Source organism: Tachypleus tridentatus, chromosome 6, assembly GCF_004210375.1.
Source record: "Tachypleus tridentatus isolate NWPU-2018 chromosome 6, ASM421037v1, whole genome shotgun sequence".
Classification (NCBI taxonomy): Eukaryota; Metazoa; Arthropoda; class Merostomata; order Xiphosura; family Limulidae; genus Tachypleus; species Tachypleus tridentatus.
This window is the reverse complement of record NC_134830.1, coordinates 146900203-146923534: the sequence shown is the minus strand read 5'-3', so window position 1 is coordinate 146923534 and position 23332 is coordinate 146900203. Positions and strand designations below refer to the sequence as shown.

Genomic DNA, 23332 nt, shown 5'->3' with positions numbered 1-23332 from the left:
ATGAAACCCTTGTAGCGAATATGTTGTCAGCTTTTCGCGATCTTGGATGTAACATGAGTGTCAAACTCCATTACCTGTACAGTCATCTTGGTAGATTCCCTGAGAACCCAGGAGCTGTAAGTGACGAGCAAGGCGAGCGGTTCCATCAGGACCTCAAGACCATGGAAGAGCGTCACCAAGGGAGATGGGACAAACATATGATGGCAGATTACTCCTGGAGCATCAAACGAGAATGCCCTGAGACAGTCCACAAACGCAAGAGCTACAAGCGGAAATTCATGCCTGAGTAGACTGCAATTGAGCTTTGTCTCCTCATAGTAGCAAATGTCTTATCTACTAATCAGTTTTATATAAATAAATTGAAATATAACTTGATATAAAATTGAATTTATATAAATAACTTGAACACATTTATACTATCTTGCATTTTCTTTTTTTATTACCCAGCTATATTAAAGAGTTTTATAACATATTTTATTACATATTTTTCATGATAGACTACGACGTCAATGTGATGATGACGAAATTTTGAGATTTTCAAATACCTTGATTGCAAAAAAAGTAGAGCACTGAGGAAAAAACTAACTTCAGATCTGAAATCAGGGCAAGAAATTATGTAATACCAAGTGTTTGATATAAATGCAACAAAAACTTTGTTGACCTGTGTAATTATTTCTCATGTAACTTTGAATCGTTTTTTTGTTTTGTTTTTCATTTTTCATGTATTTGAAGAAATACATTCACAATAGGTAGGATATCATACATTCTGTTGATGACAACACTCGAGTTTTTTTACGCGTACATATAATGCGTGACATGTTTTGTAATTTGGCAAACTTGTTCTGTTACTTTACTTACAAAATCTATACATCTTTTTAATGAATTTCCTAGGCTTAAATCTTGAGTAAACCAACAAGTGCTTGTTAATACTCAAAATCCAGTTGATCAGTGAGGTGGGTTAAATATTTTTTCAAACAAATAATAAAATTTAGGGGATGCTGTTATTAGCATTTTGTTTTTATCACATTCTCATACCTTTCAAGATATGTGTTTAGTTGCTGATTTTCAGGTCTTTCCGAGATACCTTGCTCTACAGGGTGGCCCGTATGCCCCTACCCATCCATATCTTATGTGTCCAGTGTATCTGTGTGCTGTCCCTCATTCTCGCTGCATAATATTATGCAACACCATGTTTTTCAAGTGTAAATGGGCTTACATTGGCCATATTTCTCTGAAAAAAAGAAACAAATTTATAATACATGCATAATTGAATATAACATAGTAACATATGAATGGGCCACCCTGTATATTAATGTGTATATTTCATTAGCTTATTGCTAAAGTACTGGTACATGCTGTTGTAGAGTTGTCCTTTCATAGGAAGTTTCTTTTGAAAATTGTTCAACTTGCAGTCTGTTTAATGATAATAAATTGCTTTCTTTCTTCCTTTAATATTTTTTTCAACCTTGAAGACTTGTACATTGTGATAAATTGTTTGTAGGCCTGCATTACAAATGTTAACAAATGAAAAACAAATCAACATACTTGTTCAAAATAAATGAATAGGCCAATACTATATATATATAGAACCAAATAATTGATGAAAACGTACAGAACTGATTCAGTTCTGTCATAAAATATAACCTTCAGAACTATCTCTTACTCATCTGGCTTTGAATGTGCAAAAAATTGTGACTTCAACTTACAATTTTTAGTTGTTTTGTGCCTTCTGTATTAAAAAGTTACAACAATATATAAATCTATCTAACTTCTGTTTAAAGGTAAATGTGTGATATATTTAGGTTTTAAACATTTATAAATTTAAATGGTTGTTTTAGTTTTTAAACACAGTACTGTTTTTACTACTGGAACATGTTTATTCAGGCATTCTACTAGTTACAACTTTGATGTACTATTTTAGTTGCAAATATTTAATAACTTATTTTTAATGCCTGTAACTTTTTTATTATACATTAACAGAGAATAGCATAAAATAATCTTGCTCCACTGCAACCAACCAGTTATGAATAATTTTAGCATTAAGAATTGGAACATTGTCTTCCTGAATCAAACCATTTATCTCTATAGTAATCATCACAGGGTAAACCTAGTGTGTGATAAAATTTAAGTGATCATTTGCTGTCAATTTACCTTTCAGGGAGTTCATAGGCCCTAAATGATTGCAACAAAAGCTCTCAATACCACCATAGAACCTTCACCGTGCTTAATTAATTCTTGAAATAAGGCATTCAGAATTTTTCGGCTTTTTATTTTAGGCATGTAGAAAACTGATTTATTTTTTCTTCCATTGAACTTCAGTCCAGTTTTTGTGTTGTTGGGTTTTTGTATTTGTTGGTTCTGTTAGAGACTTTTGAATGGAAGACTTGTCGTGGTAACCTGTCTCATGTTCTCTTCGAGTTGCTTTGACATGGAATTGTTGTAGACTGATGTTAAACTATGCACTCACTTTTGATGCTGTAACTAGTTATATTTTCATCTTACTACTCGTGTTAATGCTTGTTTATGATGATATATCACTTTGGTTGTTTGTTTGCTGATATGTTTTGTTTTTTTCTGATGTTTGTTTTTTAAATTATGCTCACATCACTTTTGACACTATCACTTTGGATCAGGGTTTGCAGTTGGTACTGGTGGTATCAGTACTGATCTATAGTATATTATATGTTGAGAATAATATCTGTTATCACATGTTGCAATTTTGGAGTTTTGACTGATTGCTTCTTCTGGTAATTATACATGGTTTGTACAGAATTACAAATGTTTGATGTCATTGTTTTGAATTCATATTTCAGTCAATAAGCAAAACTTAATGCAAAAATCAGCATTAGCATGAGATATAAGAAATTAATCACTCCCACACTGGAAGAGAAAGTGAATGTGCCTATGTTACTGATTGATTACATGTTTGATAGGTGCATGTGTAATTAACTCTTAACATGCAGACAGGCCACAACGTTTTAGTGAGATACATTTAAAATATAATTAAACTACTTAATTATTGTGGGATATAAAGAAACATGACATTAAACCATATACAATAAATTGCATTTTAAAATTATATAATTTTTTAACTTAATTGTATAAGGAAATATTTAAAAACAACCTCAAATTAATTTAATAGTACTAGAATTTGAATATTTGTTCTTCAGCTGTCTCCTCTCCTGGAGTATTTTGTCCAACTCTAGAAAATGTAGTAAAACATTTTCTGTAATTTAATCATAGATATCTCAAGCTATATATTTGTATTCCTCAATCTAATAGGGCTAAAGAGCAATCAATGAAAATTCAGAAACTATTTTTCATGCCTACCTCTGACATGCTCTAATTTATAATCTACCAATAGATTTTTCTGTGGCTGACTCTCATTAAATTTATAAATAATAGAAAGGCTAGATTTCAATACTTTTACTACCATAGTCAACACACCAAGGTTTAGAGATAATTGACAATTTGGTTTGATGTGAAAAAAAAAAAAAAAGCTTCAAAGAGAAAACAGGGAAGAATAGTTAAATTTCTAACTGCTCAAGTCACATGATTAGATATGCTCAAGTATATACCAGGATATGGAATTAGAAAGTGAAATTTCTATTTCATTTTACAACCATTGTATATATGGATATATGTAGACAAACCATGGAATATCAGAATCACAACTGACATGCTATCCACTGTGCTAAATATTTACTTGAAGTTTTATGAGATTGAAATGTGCTTTGACATTAGTTCTAGTTATCAGTGCCATTGATAGAAAACATCTTAAAACATTCCATGTGAATAACCATTATCAAAGTTTGTTGATACTTAATCCACTTATTAAGCTTATTTACATCAACATTTTTGTTCTTTTCACACTGGTGCATTTTTAGTAAATGTATCTTAAATGTTGTATAATACTTAAAATACTTATTTTTATTAATGAATACATCACTACAGAAGACAAAAGTTGTGTTATTACTTTAGAGTTGAACTAATAGAATGTCTCCCATAAAGTTGCATGGTATAGTATTCTTTCTTGATGAATGATTTAGTAAATACTTAATATTATAAGAGTAATTTGCTAACATGCAAATTTATAGACTTGTTATTATATTGGCAACACATTAATTTCTCTTTCTGTACAAGCAATGTTCCCTCTTTCCCATGGGAATGAAGTCCATACTGAAAGATAAATTAACACTTTTCCATACTAAAAATAACGTAATATAACACATCATTTGATAGATAAAAACAGTGGGTTTCTATTGGTTATAAATATGGTATTAAACTTCAGGGAAAATTATTGACAAATCCTGAAAGAGAGGATGTGTCAAGTGTATTCAAATATATAACATTTTCTGTGTTGGTATTCATAAAAATGTGAAGTATTTGCATTTGATCACTGTTCTGTAGTATTTGCTCCCCTTCCATATGCAAAATTATAAATGCACTCTATAACCTAATAACCCATGTATGCTCTTAAAAGAAAAAATGTAAACACACAAGTATTACAAATAATAATAAAAACTATATATGGTATTTTACAAAAAGAAAAGTTAACACATCTGATAAAAATATTGCTAAATTAAAAAAACAATTGTAAGGTTTACTGTACATGGGAAAGAAACCAAATAAAATAGGGATAGAAGTGAACATATCACTTGATCCAACCAATGATCGCATGGCAGGCTAAGCCATCTCGATTATATGTGTAAAATAAATTTCCTACATTACTGGCTTCTTGAGTTTATCCATTGAAAGCTTGGTGTTTGAATAGAATCTCAGCTTTTATCGTAATACCTTTTCTTTAATTAACGTTAGAATATTATTATTTTTTTGGCTATTTTACAATAGATTATCATTTTACGATTTTAAATTGTGACTCTGTTTGCTGATGAGAAAGCTAATATTATGGGGATTTATTCTTCATGTAAAGTGGAGACAGCTTAATCTGCTATGTTGATTCGTACATGATGTTCAATTATGTCCACCATCCATAAGAAAAATGATTTCACTGAAATTTTAGTTTAAAAATGAGCAACCATCACAGAGTAGATTTTATTAAAATATCTCTTCGTAGACGCAGTTATCAGTGAAAGTGACTTGCTCTTCCGTTGTTACACTCATGAGATTTTCATGAAAAAAATTTAAGTTTTTTTATTGTTTTATATTTGAAACTTACTCCTTCTTGTTCGTAAGTTTTATTGGTTATATGTAAAAGATTTTTATAGAAATTTCAGTTGTTTTATATATTGCTCACCTGTAAAAGTACTGCCTTGTAATCAAAATATTACACTATTATGAGTGATGATGATCACTATGATAGTTTCCGCGATCCGAGTTACGGACGAATACGTCTCAAGCTCAATTACAATAAGATTAACCTAATAACAAAAATCGCAAATAATTTTCAACTCCCAAACGAAGTCTTAATGTAATGTTTTAAACTTTTTTCATATAAAATAATTAGCCTACTTTCAGTGGAAACATATTCACAGATTGTTTTTTGCTAAAATAATGAAAACTGTATTTTAAGTTGGACGTTTCGGAATGAGCACATTTTATGACCTGAATGAACTAAACGTAAAACAAGAGAACTGTGAACAGGAAATGAATTATACATGTTAAAAACAAGAAATAAAAAAAATACATATGAAAAATAAGTTATTTAGTTGAACTTGTGTAGTTTCTGTGAGCAAAAGGCATTCTAATTCCCACTAAAGTTGTTTTGTGTGTAAACGATGCGGCTGACTTTTGATGTACTGGACACACACAGGAACAGAGAAACAAGAAATTTAACTTGAACTTGTCTTATTGTCAATGAACAAAAGGAGTAGTCCACAGAGGTGAGTAGCATGCCACTTTGAAAATTCTGTCAGAGTTTGGTTTGGAATATAATTTCGAAGGAAATTAATTCTTATCATGTGATCATATCTATTTATCTGTTTCTTGTGTTCTCCAGTTGCTATTGCGAGTATGTAATGAAATCAACTGAAAAAAGCAGATCTGTGAGTAAAGATCCACTGTGTGAGCTTGAAGGCCATTATACCCCAATTTGTCACTTTATAAAAACTAGTCTTCTTTTTTTTAAAATTAGTTTTGCATGTACACATTTTGGGCACGTTGCTTCGTTCTTCTTAGCATTTTGATCTTCATATTTTCCTGTTAGCTGTAGTCTTGCTTGTGGATACTACACTTTCATATAGGTGGAATGTAGCATCGAGACTGGCATTATGGACTTGTAGATCCTGCATTTGTATTTCGTTAACGTATATAAAAAGAAAGAAAAGAAAAGAAAAATCGCTATCTGTATTTTGGAGTTGAGTGCTTTTTGAGAATGACAATTTAATCGCACTATTCGGTCAGACAAGAGGAGTAAAGGAGTTAGCAGTGATGAATAGCTGCATTCCCTCTGTAGTATATTAGTTCAAAATTAGGGATGGTTGACATTAATGTGACCCTTGCATAGCTTGTCGCGAAAATCCGAAAGCAAAAACCCTCTTTACCATCTTGACGACAAAAGATTACCGTGCTACATTGATGTGTGTGTTTATGGGTCGAGGTGTTTATACACTTCTGGCCAATGAACATAAAGAAAAAAATATGCATTTTGCGTTGTTAGGCTCAACTACTTATTTGAGTAGAGCTTCGAAAGATGAAAATAAGAAAAGGGAAAATGAAAATAAAAAACTTTTTTAGCATTTAATAGGGAAAATGTGAACACTATGAAATTAGCCTAAATACTGACTGGTCAAAAGTTTAAGACCATACTGAAACGAAGCGTTAATCAGTAAACACGTAACGAAATTTAGTCATTTGTGTTCAAGCATTAGCGTTGTCAACATCTCCCTCTGACATCTCCTGTGTTACATTGAGTAAAAACATGGCAGAATTGTCGAGCTGCAAAAGCAAGTTCTCTCTCAACGTGCCATCGCTGGTGAAATTGGGCGTAGTAAAACTGCTGTTACAAATTTCTTAAAAGACCTTGCGGGATACAGAACGAGAATTTCAAGTGGTCGGTCTAAGAAAATTTGCCGGCGTTCAGCGGGAGGATTCGACGGGTTGTCCGGCAGGACACTAGCCGATCGTCGAACCAGATTAAGGCCCTTACGGACGCAGAATGCAGCTAAGAACAGTAAGATTGCATCTACGAGAGAAAGGATTTAAAAACCTTTAAACGTCTTTAAAGGCCACTCCTCCTTCCACACCATGAAACAGCTCGGTTAAACTTTGAGAAGCACCAAACATGGGACGTATAAAAGTGGACGAAGGTTTTATTCTGTGATGAGAAAAAAACTTCACCTGGATGGTCCAGGAGGCTTCCAACGTTACTGGCACGATAAGGATATCCCACGGGAGACAGTTTTTACACGATACAATGGAGAAAGTTCCATCAAGATCTGGGGTGCTTTCTCCTTCCATGGAACAATGGAGCTTCAGGTTATACAGGGGTGTCAAACAGCAGCTGGCTACATTTGCATGTTGGAGAGAGAATCCTTATTGTCTGAAGGCCCTCGCTTGTGTGGAAATGACTGGTTCTTTCAGCAGGACAACACTGCAATCCACAACTCCCGCAGGACAAAGGACTTTTTCATATCGAATACCGTGATTCTTTCGGACCATCAAATGCGTTTGCCCGAACTGAACCCCATTGAAATTGTTTGGGGGTGGATGGCAAGGGAAGTCTGTAGAAATGGATGTCAATTACAAATAGTGCATGATCTTTGTGAAGCCATCTTCACCACTTAGAATAACATTCCAGCCAGCCTTCTGCAAACGCTTATATCGACCATGCCAAAGCGAATGTTTGAAGTTATTCGCAATGACGACCATGCATCTCACTACAGAGACCTCTTGTAGGGCATTTCTTACCCTGTTTAGGGCTTTTTTTGTTATGGTCTTGAACTTTTGACCAGCTAGTATTTAGGCTATTTTCATAGTGTTCATATTTTTTTCTATTAAATGCTAAAAAAAAGTTTTATTTTTCTCTTTCTCTTTTCTTATTTTCATCTTTTGAAGCTGTACTCAAATAAGTGGTTGAGTCTAACAACGCAAAATTCCTTTTTTTTATGTTCATTGGTCTTGAGATTTTGGCCAGCAGTGTGTGTATTCTCTGAAAGTTATTCATGGCTGTATAAACATTAACTTTCGTCATAAATGCCTCTAGTAATTACTGAACAGAAGTGGGTTATGGATATTGTAACGGATTTACTATTATATATTTATTTTACTGTCGATGCTTATTTTAGTTAAATATATAATTAAGAAATTCGTGCCTATTCACTAAAGTTATAGAAGATTCTCGAGTGTAAGAATCAACAATGTATGTATGTAAATACTAGTGATTACCAGTATTGTTGCCAACTGAAATTTCGAGACTCTCTCGACATTGGTTTGTTACAGTTTTTATACTATAAACCTCTGAAGCTGTAATTATGGTGAACGCTTATTAATCAGGAAACTACAAATATTTGATCAGGAACGTTTATAGATCATCAGGTTCACAAAGAAAGGAAGAGGTAACTGATCGGAAACTGACCACATGTTTGAAAGGGGTTGTGTAACTGAGTGTTGGAATGTATTATATTAAACATAATATAATGAATAATATAAAATTATGTATTCTAAGCACCCCTTCTGTAAAAGGGATTTTTAGTTGCACGTTTTATCGGTTTTTGTTTTTTTGCATATGTGTAAAATGTAATTGAATTAAAATTTGTTAATATCGTTTATTTTTTACTTCTTAATGAGAAATCTAACTAAGAAACACCTCTCTTATTAACTTGTGTCACTATTGTGACATAATTCTGCTTCCAGTGAAAGGGTCTTTGGGATGTATCCTGGTGTGTATATGACTTCCCTATTGTTTTAGTGGCAAGTCATCTTAAATACTAATAGAATTGACTATAATTCACATTTACAGGAACATGTTATACAGGGTGATACAAAATTCATGCCCCTCCATGGTTTTACTAAGTCTTGCCTTTTTCGAAATGCATAATCTTGATTGTCACAATAAGATCGTTTGCACACGTTCTTACAAGGGTAATGATATCCCAATCAAAGGAAAAAAAAAACAATTAGGTAAACATAAACTTTACAAAAAAGGGCAGGATTCAGAAATATAGTAGTGGTGCACGTCTTTTGCATTATCATGTATTTTAGTTGAAACTAGCCATCTGTTTAATACTGTTTAAAGAGTTGTACTAAATATTCCAGCACTCGTCCATTTTTACGTAGCTTGATAAATATAATCATGGTAAGACTGAATTAAAATTTCATTTGATAGTACTATAATGCGTGTATGAATTGCATTTTGCGTTCTTTCCTATATTCGTCTTAGTCTACATACTTGTTTTACATGGAAATTAATATAAGCTTCATATCTTTTCATAACTGAAATTTCATTCTTACGCTATATTAAATACTGTTGAATTGACTTTGAAATATTTTATTACGGTTGAGGCGTACGATAAATTTTATTAAAAGCCAAAATTATCTAATATGTCTATATCAGTCATTAAGTTAACAAATGACTTCTCTTAATTGACAAGTGTATCTTGCATGCTGCTAGAAACTAGCCATTATATTTTATTATACTACATATGTATTATTATACGAAACTGTATGAATAGCTGTTAAATATAAGCTTGTGAAAAAAAAAGTGTTTATATTAGTACATTTATCGTTAAGTATTCACCGGTCATCACCTGTGATTTACAAAGTATTTGCTCTCAACATTTGTGAGTTTAAATCAAAATCGTATTTTTATTGACTAAGAACGTCATAAATAGTTTCAGAAAATATAAAACTATGCTTAAATTCTTAATCTGTTGCGCATAACAGATACTCTGTTTATCTGTATTTATTTATATAAAAACGAAATGTGTGTGTTTGCAACCTAACTTCTTCCAGCCCGTCGGACCAGTCTCAACTAAAGCTTGTACGTAAACACCATGAACTATGGGAAATTTCCTAAATGGGTCAAAATATAATTTAATTCTGTTATTTATTTTATGAAGCCTGTTGGGTAGTTACTTCCAGACCATTGAGTTAATCTGCTACAATCTGGGCAGGTAAACTGTTTAGACGATGGTGAGTATTTTAAAGGAATTCAGACTCAAAGTATGAAATTTACTGGGTTGTTTCTTAAACAATTATGCTGTTCTCATTGCTATTGAAATGTAGGGCATTCAAGGGTGGGATCATCTCAAAATCTCATTTGTTGATAGATGGAAAGCAAACTGTGAATGTTGTATATAAAAGAGCTTAGTTATAATTTTAAAATTTTGAGATAAAGTGTATGTTCAAGGTGTTACTTTGAAATATAAGATTGCTCTTAAACTTTGTTTGAATTAACTAAACTTTTCCCATCAGTTGACGGATATTTCAGTTTGTTATTAATAAGTTAAGTACACTATTCTTTTCATTACTTTCGCTACCGAAAGTGGATGGGGGGTTGTTTTATACCGTTAAAATAGCTGTAGAGGTTTTAAAAAAATTAATCCAACTTTTATATTTTTAAACCATTAATACAATTTCTGAATAAAAAGAAACAAATATCTAAAACTTGTAAAATTAGATCGCATAACAGGTGGCAGTAGCTGACAATGAGAAACAAGGTAAAACCAGAAATAACAGAGCTTTATGAATCAACTGGCTGTAACCTCTTGACTGCCAAGTTTTTCAGCTTCTACGGAAACTCCGAACCAAGTTCAAAATACAACTAATGCTTCTTCATTTTGTAACCTTTTTCGTGACGCCATTTTGGATCGAAAATGAAACAATATGTAAGTAGGTCAAATGCATGTATGGGGCTGACATCTAGCGTTGAAGTTAGGTATTATTGGACGAGTTATCTCGTCTACGGCACTGAACAGGTTAAATTAAGTTCAAATTTCATAAAGAATGATACTTGAGGTAAGCAACATATACAGATAAACCTTTTTGGAATTTAACATATTCTATCTTCAGTATTAAATCAAAATAAAATAATTACGTTTTAAGTAACTAAAGTAGATTGCTATAATAGTATTTTGTTTGCTACTGGTTTAATTTTCACTGGCTCTAACTAGTAGATGGGTTACATTTTGTTGGTATAGAAGGCCTTAGTTTTTATACGTGTAAGTATGTACAAGCCAAAAACAAAGAAATTGGGAGAGAGCATTTCGTACAGTTTGGAATTTTGCACAAAACTACACCAGGGCTATCTGCACTAGTTGCCCCTAATTTTGCACTTGTCTTGCTGACTTTGGACTTATTCTTTAAAGCAATGTATTTTAGTTACACAGAAATGATGTAATTATTTCATCTTACTTTAGATACTGAAGATTGAATCTGTTAATTTCTGAAATATTTCTGTGTTTTCCAACTTAAACAATATTATTTATTTTAGGTATTGTTATTGTTTTTAATGTGAAAGGCCATTTCCTCTGAATACATTATTTTTACTTTTAAGTTATTCAGAGGGTGTTAATGTTTACAGAATTCTAATAACATTTTAAACTTCACATTTCTTGATAATCCAGGACCCTTGTAACACAGTTGTGATTATTAAAAGATAAATAATTGAAAATTATCACATGTCTGTTTTTATAAACATTGTTGTGACTACGTATTTGTGTAAGCTGGTTACCATCTGTGTGTGTTTTCAGTGTAAGTGGTATGATTGAGATATCTTGTTCTGCATCATTTACTTCACACTTTACTAGTGTGATCACTGTTGTTTTGAGCAGCTGGCAAACAGATATGGTGCTTTTTAATAATAATGCATTTGATGTATCACATCCAAATATTTTTGCACCATGTTAAATATGTAATTAGTGCCATAAATAAAATATTTGGACATGCACGTTCTTGTACAAAGTGGTAAAAGTTATGCCTCCTTGGGGAATTTGAATAACAATACATATAAAGTACTTACTCTTTTGTTTTTTGAAGTCAACATTTGTATTACCTCCCATTAACTGGAAGCACTTTATAATGTGAAATTAACAAGCAAGAAGTCGAACATTTGCTTTAATACATTATGTGGATTATTATATTTCTCTTCACAAATTAATTATAATTGATTTTTGTATGTGATATGCAGACACATTTTATATTTTCTCCTTACTTGTATATTTTATACACATTTTTAGCACAAACATGATGGTTAAGAAAGTTGTTCAGATTGCTTTGGTGTAGTTGCTTTGTTTCCTTTGTTCTTAATGGAAGATAGTATCTATTCCAGCAAAGAGAACTTTGCATTAATATATAACACCTGGTGTGAAATGATTAACAACTGTAATATCTTTTGTTGATTAATAGCTGATTTGATATCTAAATATTACGGCTGACCAATGTTGTGAGAAAAGAAAGGTCATGAGATGATGCTGTTGACTGGACAAAGAAACTATACTTTTGAATTCAGGTTCAAAATCTTTGTTCAGTTCCATCTGGAGTACTTTGAATAATGACTTATTTTAAGATCATTGTACTTAATTCAATATAATGTGAACGTGAGAGAAGGAAAGTTGTGGAGCTAATCATAATCCAGTAGAAACAATTGTTTTCTTGTGCACAAGTGATAAAATTTTGTTTTCTGTTATAAAGATTGTGTTCAGTTTGTCACACTTGTCTAGTGTCCTTTTTTCATACATTTAGAAAACTAAGTTGTTTGAAGTGAAAAGTAGGTTTCATGCAAGTTGTTTCAATCTATTAGAATTCAAATTAATAAGAAAACATGGTACATGGGATTCTCAATCTTGTGACCAGTTTCAGATGATGATTAGTTGAGGAAGTTTTATTTAATAAAAAATGTGCTTGTCATAAAATGCTAAATAAAGAAACAAGTATTTAATTAGAATTAAACTCATTATGATTAGAAAAATATAAAAGTAATTACTGAAAATTTATTTCAATATTTTAACACTAAATGCTGTTAAACTCCATTGTTTTTGACAGGAGGTAAATAATGTAGTGTATACAAATTAATTTGTTATATTTCTAGCTTATTGCATCTAATAAATTTTAATTAATGTGCAAAATTTGCATGTGTGCCTTGACTGCTAATAGACAGCATGAATACAGACAGTTCATTCTGCTGAGCCATTATAATTGAAAACTTGGTACTAATGCATGATATAGATCCTGATTTGTAAAACTAACAACTGAAAAAGGACATTGATATCTGGTATTGAATACATTTAAGGTGTTTGGTATTCCTTTTTTTTTCTTGTTTATTAAGTTTTTATTTCTTTTAAAAAGTTTATTTTGTTTTTCTTTGATGATTGGAACCAAATGTTCTTGTGTTTCTCACAAAACAAAATTTCTATTTGCATATAAATAATTTTAGAATATGGATGGTATAATCCAGATGAGATATTGCAGCATATTGAATATGTTTGTTACTTCTGTCATTCATTGCATTTATTATAATACCTGATATTTTGGAAGTATTGTAGATCACACTATAGTATGTTTCATTGATGTTTTTTGTAGAACTGCAAATTTTCTTGAAGGGAGATATGTGTTTTTTTTGTTTTTTTTCAGATTTTTTGTATGCATTGATATATACCAAAGTAGCTATAGCAATTTTGGGTATTTACATTCTTCATGTAAATATGTAGGATAGGAATTCAAAATCTGGAAAGTAAACATGTATGCTTTATTTTCCCAGATCAAAAGAATTAATCAAGAATGCTATCTTGGATAATGATTTCATGAAAAATCTTGAAATAGTTCAGATAGTAGAGATCACAGACTGCATGTATCCAGTTGAATATGCTAAAGATAGTTTGATTATTAAAGAAGGAGAAGTTGGATCTGTTGTTTTTGTTATGGAAGGTAAGCATTTATAGTTTGTTTTGTTATTTATTTTCTTCAGGATAATTTTTTTATGGAAAGCTTCTTAAAACTTTAATTTATGTAGACATATAGTTTGGTGGCCATCACAAAAATTAGTTTTAGCATAATATTTAAACAAGATTTTGTTGCTAAGATACAATGTATTTATTGCATCCAAATTATAAGCCACTCAAACTTGCATCAGGTAACAACCGAAGAGTTTTAGTAACTGAAAATTGCAGTTTTGTCTACTATTAACTAATCTACATTCATAACATGAAATGTTGCCTGAAGGAAGAAGCATATATGTGAGTGGAGCAATTGATCTAAGGAAATATTTAGCTTATAACCTTTTTGTTATAAAAACATTACAACTATGATCCTTAGCTTATCATAATATGTCCTTAGTGAGGTGCTGAGGGGTTGGATTGTGGACTCTTAGAAACTTTAAAGATTAGTAATAGCCAACTGTTAAGTATTTTAAGTAAATAGTGTATTGAACATTGAACTTGAGCCTTAATTTATAAACCAACAAAGACTTGTGGTTGGTTGTGGTTGTTTTCTTATAGCAAAGCCACATTGGGCTATCTGCTGAGCCCACTGAAGGGAATCACACCCCTGATTTTAGGGTTGTAAATCCACAGACATACTACTGTACTAGCTGGGGGCAAAGACTTGTTATTGTTAATACAGAGACTTTATCCTTGACTTTAGCCTCAGATCCTAAACAAATTAGGATTGATAAGTTTTTTCATAACTTCTGAGGGAGGGCATGTGTGTGTGTGTGTGTTGGACTTAACTAAAGACCTAACATTAGTATATTCTTTTATACAAGTTATTAATTTTCTTTTGGTAGAGCCAATGTGATTCTGCTGACAATAAGTACAAATGAATTTATACATAACAAAAGAATACTGGAAAAATGAAATTTGGTCTTTAAAAAAGTAACTATGGTAACAGTTAGGTTTAAAAATGCACCTTGACTATATCTGCAAAGTACACCTTGTGGATGATTTTATTTTAGCTGACTTTTAAGAATCGGAGAATGCTAATTTGTCTATATACAATATTTTTAGGTGCATCTTAAACACGAGATGTAAATGCACTTCTCTTATTTAAATTACCACAAAGTATTCTGCCAGCAAAATACTTTGAAAATCATTTTTAAATAAGATGTTTAACATTAATAGATATTTCATAAGTGCAATGAAAAATCATTTTAACTAAATTCTCAAAAAAGCAGTAAGAATGAAGCTTTCAAAATTAAAATATAATCCAGTAATAGTTTTCTTGATAAACTTCACCCTTAAACTGCCCTTTATTGTCATTTATAAGAGTATCCAAAAATGAAAGTGTGTGATTCTTTTGATTTTTCACTGCAATCTTAATATCACTGTTTACTGTTCAGGTACTGTTACCATTACCTTACAATATTACACTTTCTTCAACTCTAAACAGTAATCTTTATTACTTGCTGTCTTTATGTGGTATTATCAAGCAAAACTGGTTAGCTCAAAGTGTATTAGTTTGGTCTGCTATACAACAATTATATTTTGAAGAGATACTCAATTTAATTAAAACCATCATTCAGCAAAGAAATAAATACACTGAACATGATGTATAATACACAATGAAAACAATTTTTTATCAATTTTAAATTAAGGAAATTAGTAAAGGTTATTATTTTTATTTTTCAGAGGGGAAAGTGAAAGTATCAAAGGATGGAAAATTTCTCTGTACACTTGGACCTGGGAAAGTTTTTGGCGAGTTGGCTATACTTTACAACTGTACTCGTACTGCCACAGTTACAGGTATTGTTAATATTTTATTTTTCTTTTATTCTGTAGTTTCTAATAAGTATGTAAAATAAGCTATGAGTCATACCATTTTTCACAATGTTACTGTAGTGAATTTTTGTATTGTTTTCACCCATGTGCTTTTTAATATTAGAAATTTAATTTACTTATCAAGAATAAGATATTTTTGTCTTATGTAGCAGTTTGTTTTACACTTTTCAAAAGTTATTAATGAGAGATCCTTAAATAATGCTTGGTTTTAGCTAAATTTATCATTTGTTTATTTACATATTATAAAATAATAGGTTTTAATACAAATTGTTTCAGGATAGTGTTATCGGCTTGTCTTAACATATGTACATTAAAAATGCATTTCTTTTCAGTTATATGATTAACAGAATTTACAATTTTGAAAATAATTATGGAACACAAGTGATACGTATAAGTGAGTGACAAAAAGTGAATAATTGTAACTATGTGGTTCATTTATTATTTGTATTATAATACATTATAACAGAAAATTTTAAAGAAAAACAAATACAGTATATTGTACTTGTATTTTGCTTTGGCTTTAAACAGTGATACATTTTTTTATATTTTTGTCTTTTTTTTTTTTGTAGATATTATATGTTGACCTTAATATTCAACCTCTATCTGCTATTCATCTATAATTGATTGTTACCAGACAAGATGAATTGGGTTTCATCTTTTTGTTTGAAATCTTTTGTTCACTTTAGCCTTTTTGTTTAGGTATTTCTCAGAAGCGGTGATTTTATAGCAACAACACACCCATTGTGGCTGCTTAATGCTAATGTTTATCTCACTCTTATATTTAAGGATGAGGTTTCACCCCCCTGTAGTCATTTATCATCTAAATAACTTACCGTGTGCTGCTTGATATCATTTTTCAAGCACTTGAAATTTTTACATTAACTGCTTTTATTGTCAATACTACTAGTTTTACAAGTAAAGAAAAAATTAAAAAAGAATTAAATCTAGGGATCACTTTTCAATAATTGCTACATAGTAGTACAGGTACATACTATACTATAGTGTTGACAAACAAAAATAAGATGAATTGGAATTATAGCTGTTATGCTATCATGTATACAGTTTTGTTTTGATTGTTTTGGAAGGATTGGTATTAGTCATCCCAAAATTTCTTTCTTTTTTTAAAGTTTTTCTTGTTTGCTAGTTTTTAATACAATATTTCAATAGACAAAGGAAGGTTGTATTTATAACTAAGTTCTAAATACAATGAGGTTTTAACTGTAATATTTATTGCTTACTTATTATTAACTGATAATATCTTTCTACCATGAACTCAGTTTCTTAGAGGAACACCAAATTTCTGTAAAAAAGGTAACTTAAAGGGTAATGATATCATCATGAATACAAGAATTGTGATGTATTTTTCAAGTTACCATTAGTTGCTAATAATACTCATAAAAGTGGATACTCCATTTTAAACTTGTCACCTTAGTGAAATTAGTTGACACCATTGTTTTGATATTTGAGTTATGTAATTAAAAAAAAAGAAAGAAGTAGAAGCAGAAGCTAGAAAAAGAAATTCAGAAATATTTTCGTAAAAAAAATCACTATAGAAAACTCAAGAATTTCATGAGATATTTTTAAAGTGGTAGTTATGTTATTAACATTGTTAATCATGTAATCATTGAAAATGTCAGGGTGGCTACCTGTGTAGCATATGAAAATGCCTTTAGATATGGTAAGTTAATAGACTAAGAGAAGTAGAGAGATATTGTGACATTATATAAGTAAATATCCACCTTTGTGGTATTTATGAATAATTGTAGTTTTACCCAACACAATGTAAGAAAAACTCCTAAAAGTAGATCAAAGAATTGGAAAAAATAATATTTGGGGAATGGTTAATTTTTGTGAGAAAATATATTAATTTAATGGCAGCATAACATGATTACAGTGAATCTGTGCACTCAGATAGATTAAGCATTTATATTCTTGTACAATATAAGCTAAAGTAAGCATTTTTTTTGATTGTGAGAGCATCTTGATATTTAGAAATTTTAGTGTCTTGATCTGGAAAATAAACATTATCAGTATAAATTTATAAATTGCAGTCTTCATCATAAAATAATTAGTTTAAGTTAGGATTTAATGGATACTTTATTGTTTAGTAAATTGTATAAACCTTATGATGTAGAAGTTTTTATAGATTTTTAGTTCTTCCTGTTGCAAATAGAAGTTGAATTTTACAAAAAATATTCCAGAAATAAATCACTTTTTTTTTTTCTTAGGCTTGGGAAACAATAATTTAACAGACTGAGTAAAATTGGTAAAGACTAAAAAATATCATGGTAGTCATAAAATGACACCTGCATTTTGTGAAATGAGTGTCTGTTAATTTTTGTTTGGCTAGATTGTTATTGGAATGTTTATTAATATTAAAAACTGCAACAAACTAAAGGCATTTTCCAGTTGCACACAATTTTATTAGCCAATGGGGACTTCAATTCTTACTTCAAGATTTCCATGTATCCTTGTAAACCTTTTTGAAAGATGATTGAGGTGGCTTTATGTAAAGGATGAACTGTATTTAATTATGAAGGAAGACATTAAATGAGTAGTAACTAGAATGCTAAATTTGCATGAGTTATAATCAAGGGTTTCAAGGATGTAAAAGTTATAATTGACAACTGTTATATCCTGTCTGATCAGAAAGGTGATTTCAGTGGAAAGTAATATAATGAGATCTGAGTTGTTATCATTAAGAATTCTGATGCAATAATTATAGAAGTCTTAATTTTATAAACATTGATTATGATTGTTTGGAGTCAAGTAGTGAGGGAGAGAGATGTTTTTGAAGTGGTTTTGATGGAATGCAATTTAAGATTTATTGTTAACTATCAATGAGGATGTGGTTAAAAAAAGTTGAAGTGGGAGAATGTTTGGGGAAAGCAATAATTAAATTATTAAGTTTGATGTTTTGCTACTTGATAAGTTAAAAAATAAATTATTGTTCCCAGTATTTGGAAAGTCAATTTTGAGATCATGTGACTAGATGTATCATTAGTGAACTGGGATCATGAGGTTAAAAGGTGATATTAGACAGATGTGTAAATGTTTTGAATATAATTTTCTTTACTTGAAGGTAGATAAAAAGAACAAAGGATGTTGGGTAAAAACCCAATTGTCTTTCTGAAGATGTAAAAGAGAAAAACCAAGAATAAGTTCAATAAATTTAAGAGATTTAAATTTACAGATAGCTAAAGGAAAGCAAAAATATGATTTAAGAAACTTGAAGTTATAAGAGCTGGCAGATTGTGTTAAAAGCAAGAATTTTTTTTAACTTTAAAAATAAGCAAAATGTTAAAATGAGGATTAGAAATGATGCTTATGACAAGATTTTTGTTAAAGACCATGCAATGTATGGGCTTTTTAATGAATGTTTGTTTTTCTTTTTTACAAGATAGATGTTAGCAATACTACTGACCCTAAGCATGTTATGGAAAATAATGCTCACATCTAAATCATGTAGTTACTAATTCCTTGGTGGCAAAATGAAAGACTGAGGGATTGAAGATAAATAAATAAATTAAGGCATCAGGACTAAACAATGGTTTTTGTTGGGTTTTGGAGAACTTTAAAGATCATATATACTGGGTTTTCTCTCTCAATTTTGGTAGGCAAGTAGACAAATGGCATGATAATTGGGGAATTCTAAATGCTACTACTATATTTAAAGTGTATAATAAGAAGTTGCCCTAGAAATTACAGGCTAATTAGTCTTACTGATATAGCAGGCAAAATTCAAGTAATTTCAATCAAAGAAACCATGGATCATTATCCAAAAAATGTATACTAGTGTTGTTCATTTAAACAAGGCTTTTGTATGTTTGAGCCTTTTTCTTTGTTTTTTCCTTGTTTACGTTGATGATACCAACAGGGGCGTAATTAGTAAACTTGTAAAATTTGCAGGTGATATTGAACTGTTGTGTGTTTCTAGACTTATTGAGGTGAGATTCTACAGAATGACTTGAGTCAATGTATTAGTTGGAAAACTATTAAGTAAATGATTTTTATATCTTTTATATAAGTTAGGATTTAATGGATACTTTATTGTTTAGTAAATTGTATAAATCTTATGATGTAGAAGTTTTTATAGATTTTTAGTTCTTCCTGTTGCAAATAGAAGTTGAATTTTACAAAAAATATTCCAGAAATAAATAACTTTTTTTTTTTCTTAGGCTTGGGAAACAATAATTTAACAGACTGAGTAAAATTGGTAAAGACTAAAAAATATCATGGTAGTCATAAAATGACACCTGCATTTTGTGAAATGAGTGTCTGTTAATTTTTGTTTGGCTAGATTGTTATTGGAATGTTTATTAATATTAAAAACTGCAACAAACTAAAGGCATTTTCCAGTTGCACACAATTTTATTAGCCAATGGGGACTTCAATTCTTACTTCAAGATTTCCATGTATCCTTGTAAACCTTTTTGAAAGATGATTGAGGTGGCTTTATGTAAAGGATGAACTGTATTTAATTATGAAGGAAGACATTAAATGAGTAGTAACTAGAATGCTAAATTTGCATGAGTTATAATCAAGGGTTTCAAGGATGTAAAAGTTATAATTGACAACTGTTATATCCTGTCTGATCAGAAAGGTGATTTCAGTGGAAAGTAATATAATGAGATCTGAGTTGTTATCATTAAGAATTCTGATGCAATAATTATAGAAGTCTTAATTTTATAAACATTGATTATGATTGTTTGGAGTCAAGTAGTGAGGGAGAGAGATGTTTTTGAAGTGGTTTTGATGGAATGCAATTTAAGATTTATTGTTAACTATCAATGAGGATGTGGTTAAAAAAAGTTGAAGTGGGAGAATGTTTGGGGAAAGCAATAATTAAATTATTAAGTTTGATGTTTTGCTACTTGATAAGTTAAAAAATAAATTATTGTTCCCAGTATTTGGAAAGTCAATTTTGAGATCATGTGACTAGATGTATCATTAGTGAACTGGGATCATGAGGTTAAAAGGTGATATTAGACAGATGTGTAAATGTTTTGAATATAATTTTCTTTACTTGAAGGTAGATAAAAAGAACAAAGGATGTTGGGTAAAAACCCAATTGTCTTTCTGAAGATGTAAAAGAGAAAAACCAAGAATAAGTTCAATAAATTTAAGAGATTTAAATTTACAGATAGCTAAAGGAAAGCAAAAATATGATTTAAGAAACTTGAAGTTATAAGAGCTGGCAGATTGTGTTAAAAGCAAGAATTTTTTTTAACTTTAAAAATAAGCAAAATGTTAAAATGAGGATTAGAAATGATGCTTATGACAAGATTTTTGTTAAAGACCATGCAATGTATGGGCTTTTTAATGAATGTTTGTTTTTCTTTTTTACAAGATAGATGTTAGCAATACTACTGACCCTAAGCATGTTATGGAAAATAATGCTCGTCATCTAAATCATGTAGTTACTAATTCCTTGGTGGCAAAATGAAAGACTGAGGGATTGAAGATAAATAAATAAATTAAGGCATCAGGACTAAACAATGGTTTTTGTTGGGTTTTGGAGAACTTTAAAGATCATATATACTGGGTTTTCTCTCTCAATTTTGGTAGGCAAGTAGACAAATGGCATGATAATTGGGGAATTCTAAATGCTACTACTATATTTAAAGTGTATAATAAGAAGTTGCCCTAGAAATTACAGGCTAATTAGTCTTACTGATATAGCAGGCAAAATTCAAGTAATTTCAATCAAAGAAACCATGGATCATTATCCAAAAAATGTATACTAGTGTTGTTCATTTAAACAAGGCTTTTGTATGTTTGAGCCTTTTTCTTTGTTTTTTCCTTGTTTACGTTGATGATACCAACAGGGGCGTAATTAGTAAACTTGTAAAATTTGCAGGTGATATTGAACTGTTGTGTGTTTCTAGACTTATTGAGGTGAGATTCTACAGAATGACTTGAGTCAATGTATTAGTTGGAAAACTATTAAGTAAATGATTTTTATATATGTATAATAAGTGCAACAAACTAGTAATATGTATGGTAACCCATTCAGTAATGAAGAAAACAATCTTAAACAATCTTGGCATAGTGGTAGATAAGTTGCTCATGTTCTGTTATTAGTAGTAAAACCAATAGAATTTTAGAATATGTTTACAGACATACTGATTACAAGTCAGTAGAGGTAATTAATGTTTTGTACAAAACATTAGTTAAACTTCATTTGAAATACTATGTAGAACTTCGATCTCTTTATGCAAGGAGGAATATTGATTGACTTATTGGAAAATATTTGGAGGATAGATACCAAGGTGATACTAGGGATTGGAGAGTTATTTTTTAATGATAGGTTAATATCTTTTAACTTACTTTTTTTAGAGAAAAGAAGAAGAAACAATGCTGTTATTAAAATTTGCAAAATTATCCAGCAGACAGCTAGGAAAAAGGCCTATGATTTCTATTTGCTATATGTATATTCTGGAAATGAGACAAAACTGTTAAAGTTTAAGATTTGGTAATGTTGGGCTATGCTGCAATTAAAAGAGTTTTAAAATTGTTTTTGACAGGGTGATTTGTTTACAGAATGAGTATCAGTTTGTAGCGTTTAAAAGGGAAATCAATAATTTTGTGAAAAATAGTGTTGGCTTAAGTCTTCTCCTTTTTTCTAAGAGCAGAAGTTCAGAGACAACTCTTAAGGGCACAGTTATTCATTGCTGTTGTGGTATAATGGTTGCATTTGACATCACTTATGGTAGGTATAAATTGTAGAAATACTAAGAAAATGTAATATTTTAGTTCCATTTCTCTTGTTTTGTGTCTGTGCTTTTTCAAAATTGATGTATAAATGTGTATCTTGTTTTTTAGCCATAATGGACTGTAAACTGTGGGCTATTGAACGACAATGTTTCCAAACAATAATGATGAGAACAGGACTAGTGCGACAAGCAGAGTACACCAATTTCTTAAAGAGGTAAAAGTCAAATATTTCTAATTGTATGCATAATATTTGTAAGCATAAAACAGTAACTTCTTTTAGATTTATAAGTACAATATAATATAAATTATCTTTTTTTAGACCTTCAATGATGGATTTTGTTCTGAACAAAACAATGTTTTTTTGGTTTCTTTAAAGTACAACAGGTAAAGTACATCTTCCAGAAATTTTATAAATACAAATAACATACAACATACTTCATTCAGATTTGCATTGCAAGGTGACACTTAAAAAATAACTTTTTTTTTTTATTAATGTAAATTTTGCCTTTCATAATAATATGTGGAGTTCACAAGTAAAACTGGGACTAATAGGCAATTAGTAAGTTCTACAATAATAGCAGGATTGAAAAAAACTTGTGACTGAATAAATGATCGTGGAATGCAAAAGAAAGATTTAAACACTTGTGTAAAACAATAGACAGAATGTGCTAAAGCTTTACCATAACAATCTTAAACTAGAGCTCAAAATTTACACTTTAAGGCTTGTGGAAAAAGGTACAAGGCTTTTCCACTCAGTTAAAACAGAAACAATTGTCTTTGACCACACCATTAACTAACTGTTTCTGGTCAAGTAGGTGTTCAGATCATTTCAAATGAACAATCATAAATTAATTTATAAATGTAATTAAAAATTAATGTTATTTCAATAATTGTTTTTACTCCATGTTTTGTATAACTTGTATTCTAACATAATGCTTTCCTAA

General features: G+C 30.4%; 1 protein-coding gene across 1 annotated transcript in view; it reads left to right on the top strand.

Moving 5' to 3' along the window:
• The first annotated feature begins 13650 nt into the window (after positions 1–13650).
• The window catches only part of LOC143253977 (cGMP-dependent protein kinase 1-like), a 34951-nt gene continuing 25269 nt past the window's right edge, over positions 13651–23332 (top strand). Inside the window, exons 1-3 of the mRNA XM_076508656.1 lie at positions 13651–13824; positions 15522–15635; positions 22497–22602. Coding sequence (XP_076364771.1) covers positions 13701–13824; positions 15522–15635; positions 22497–22602 — 344 coding nt within the window. The 5' untranslated portion in view covers positions 13651–13700. The remainder of the gene's footprint in view (positions 13825–15521; positions 15636–22496; positions 22603–23332) is intronic.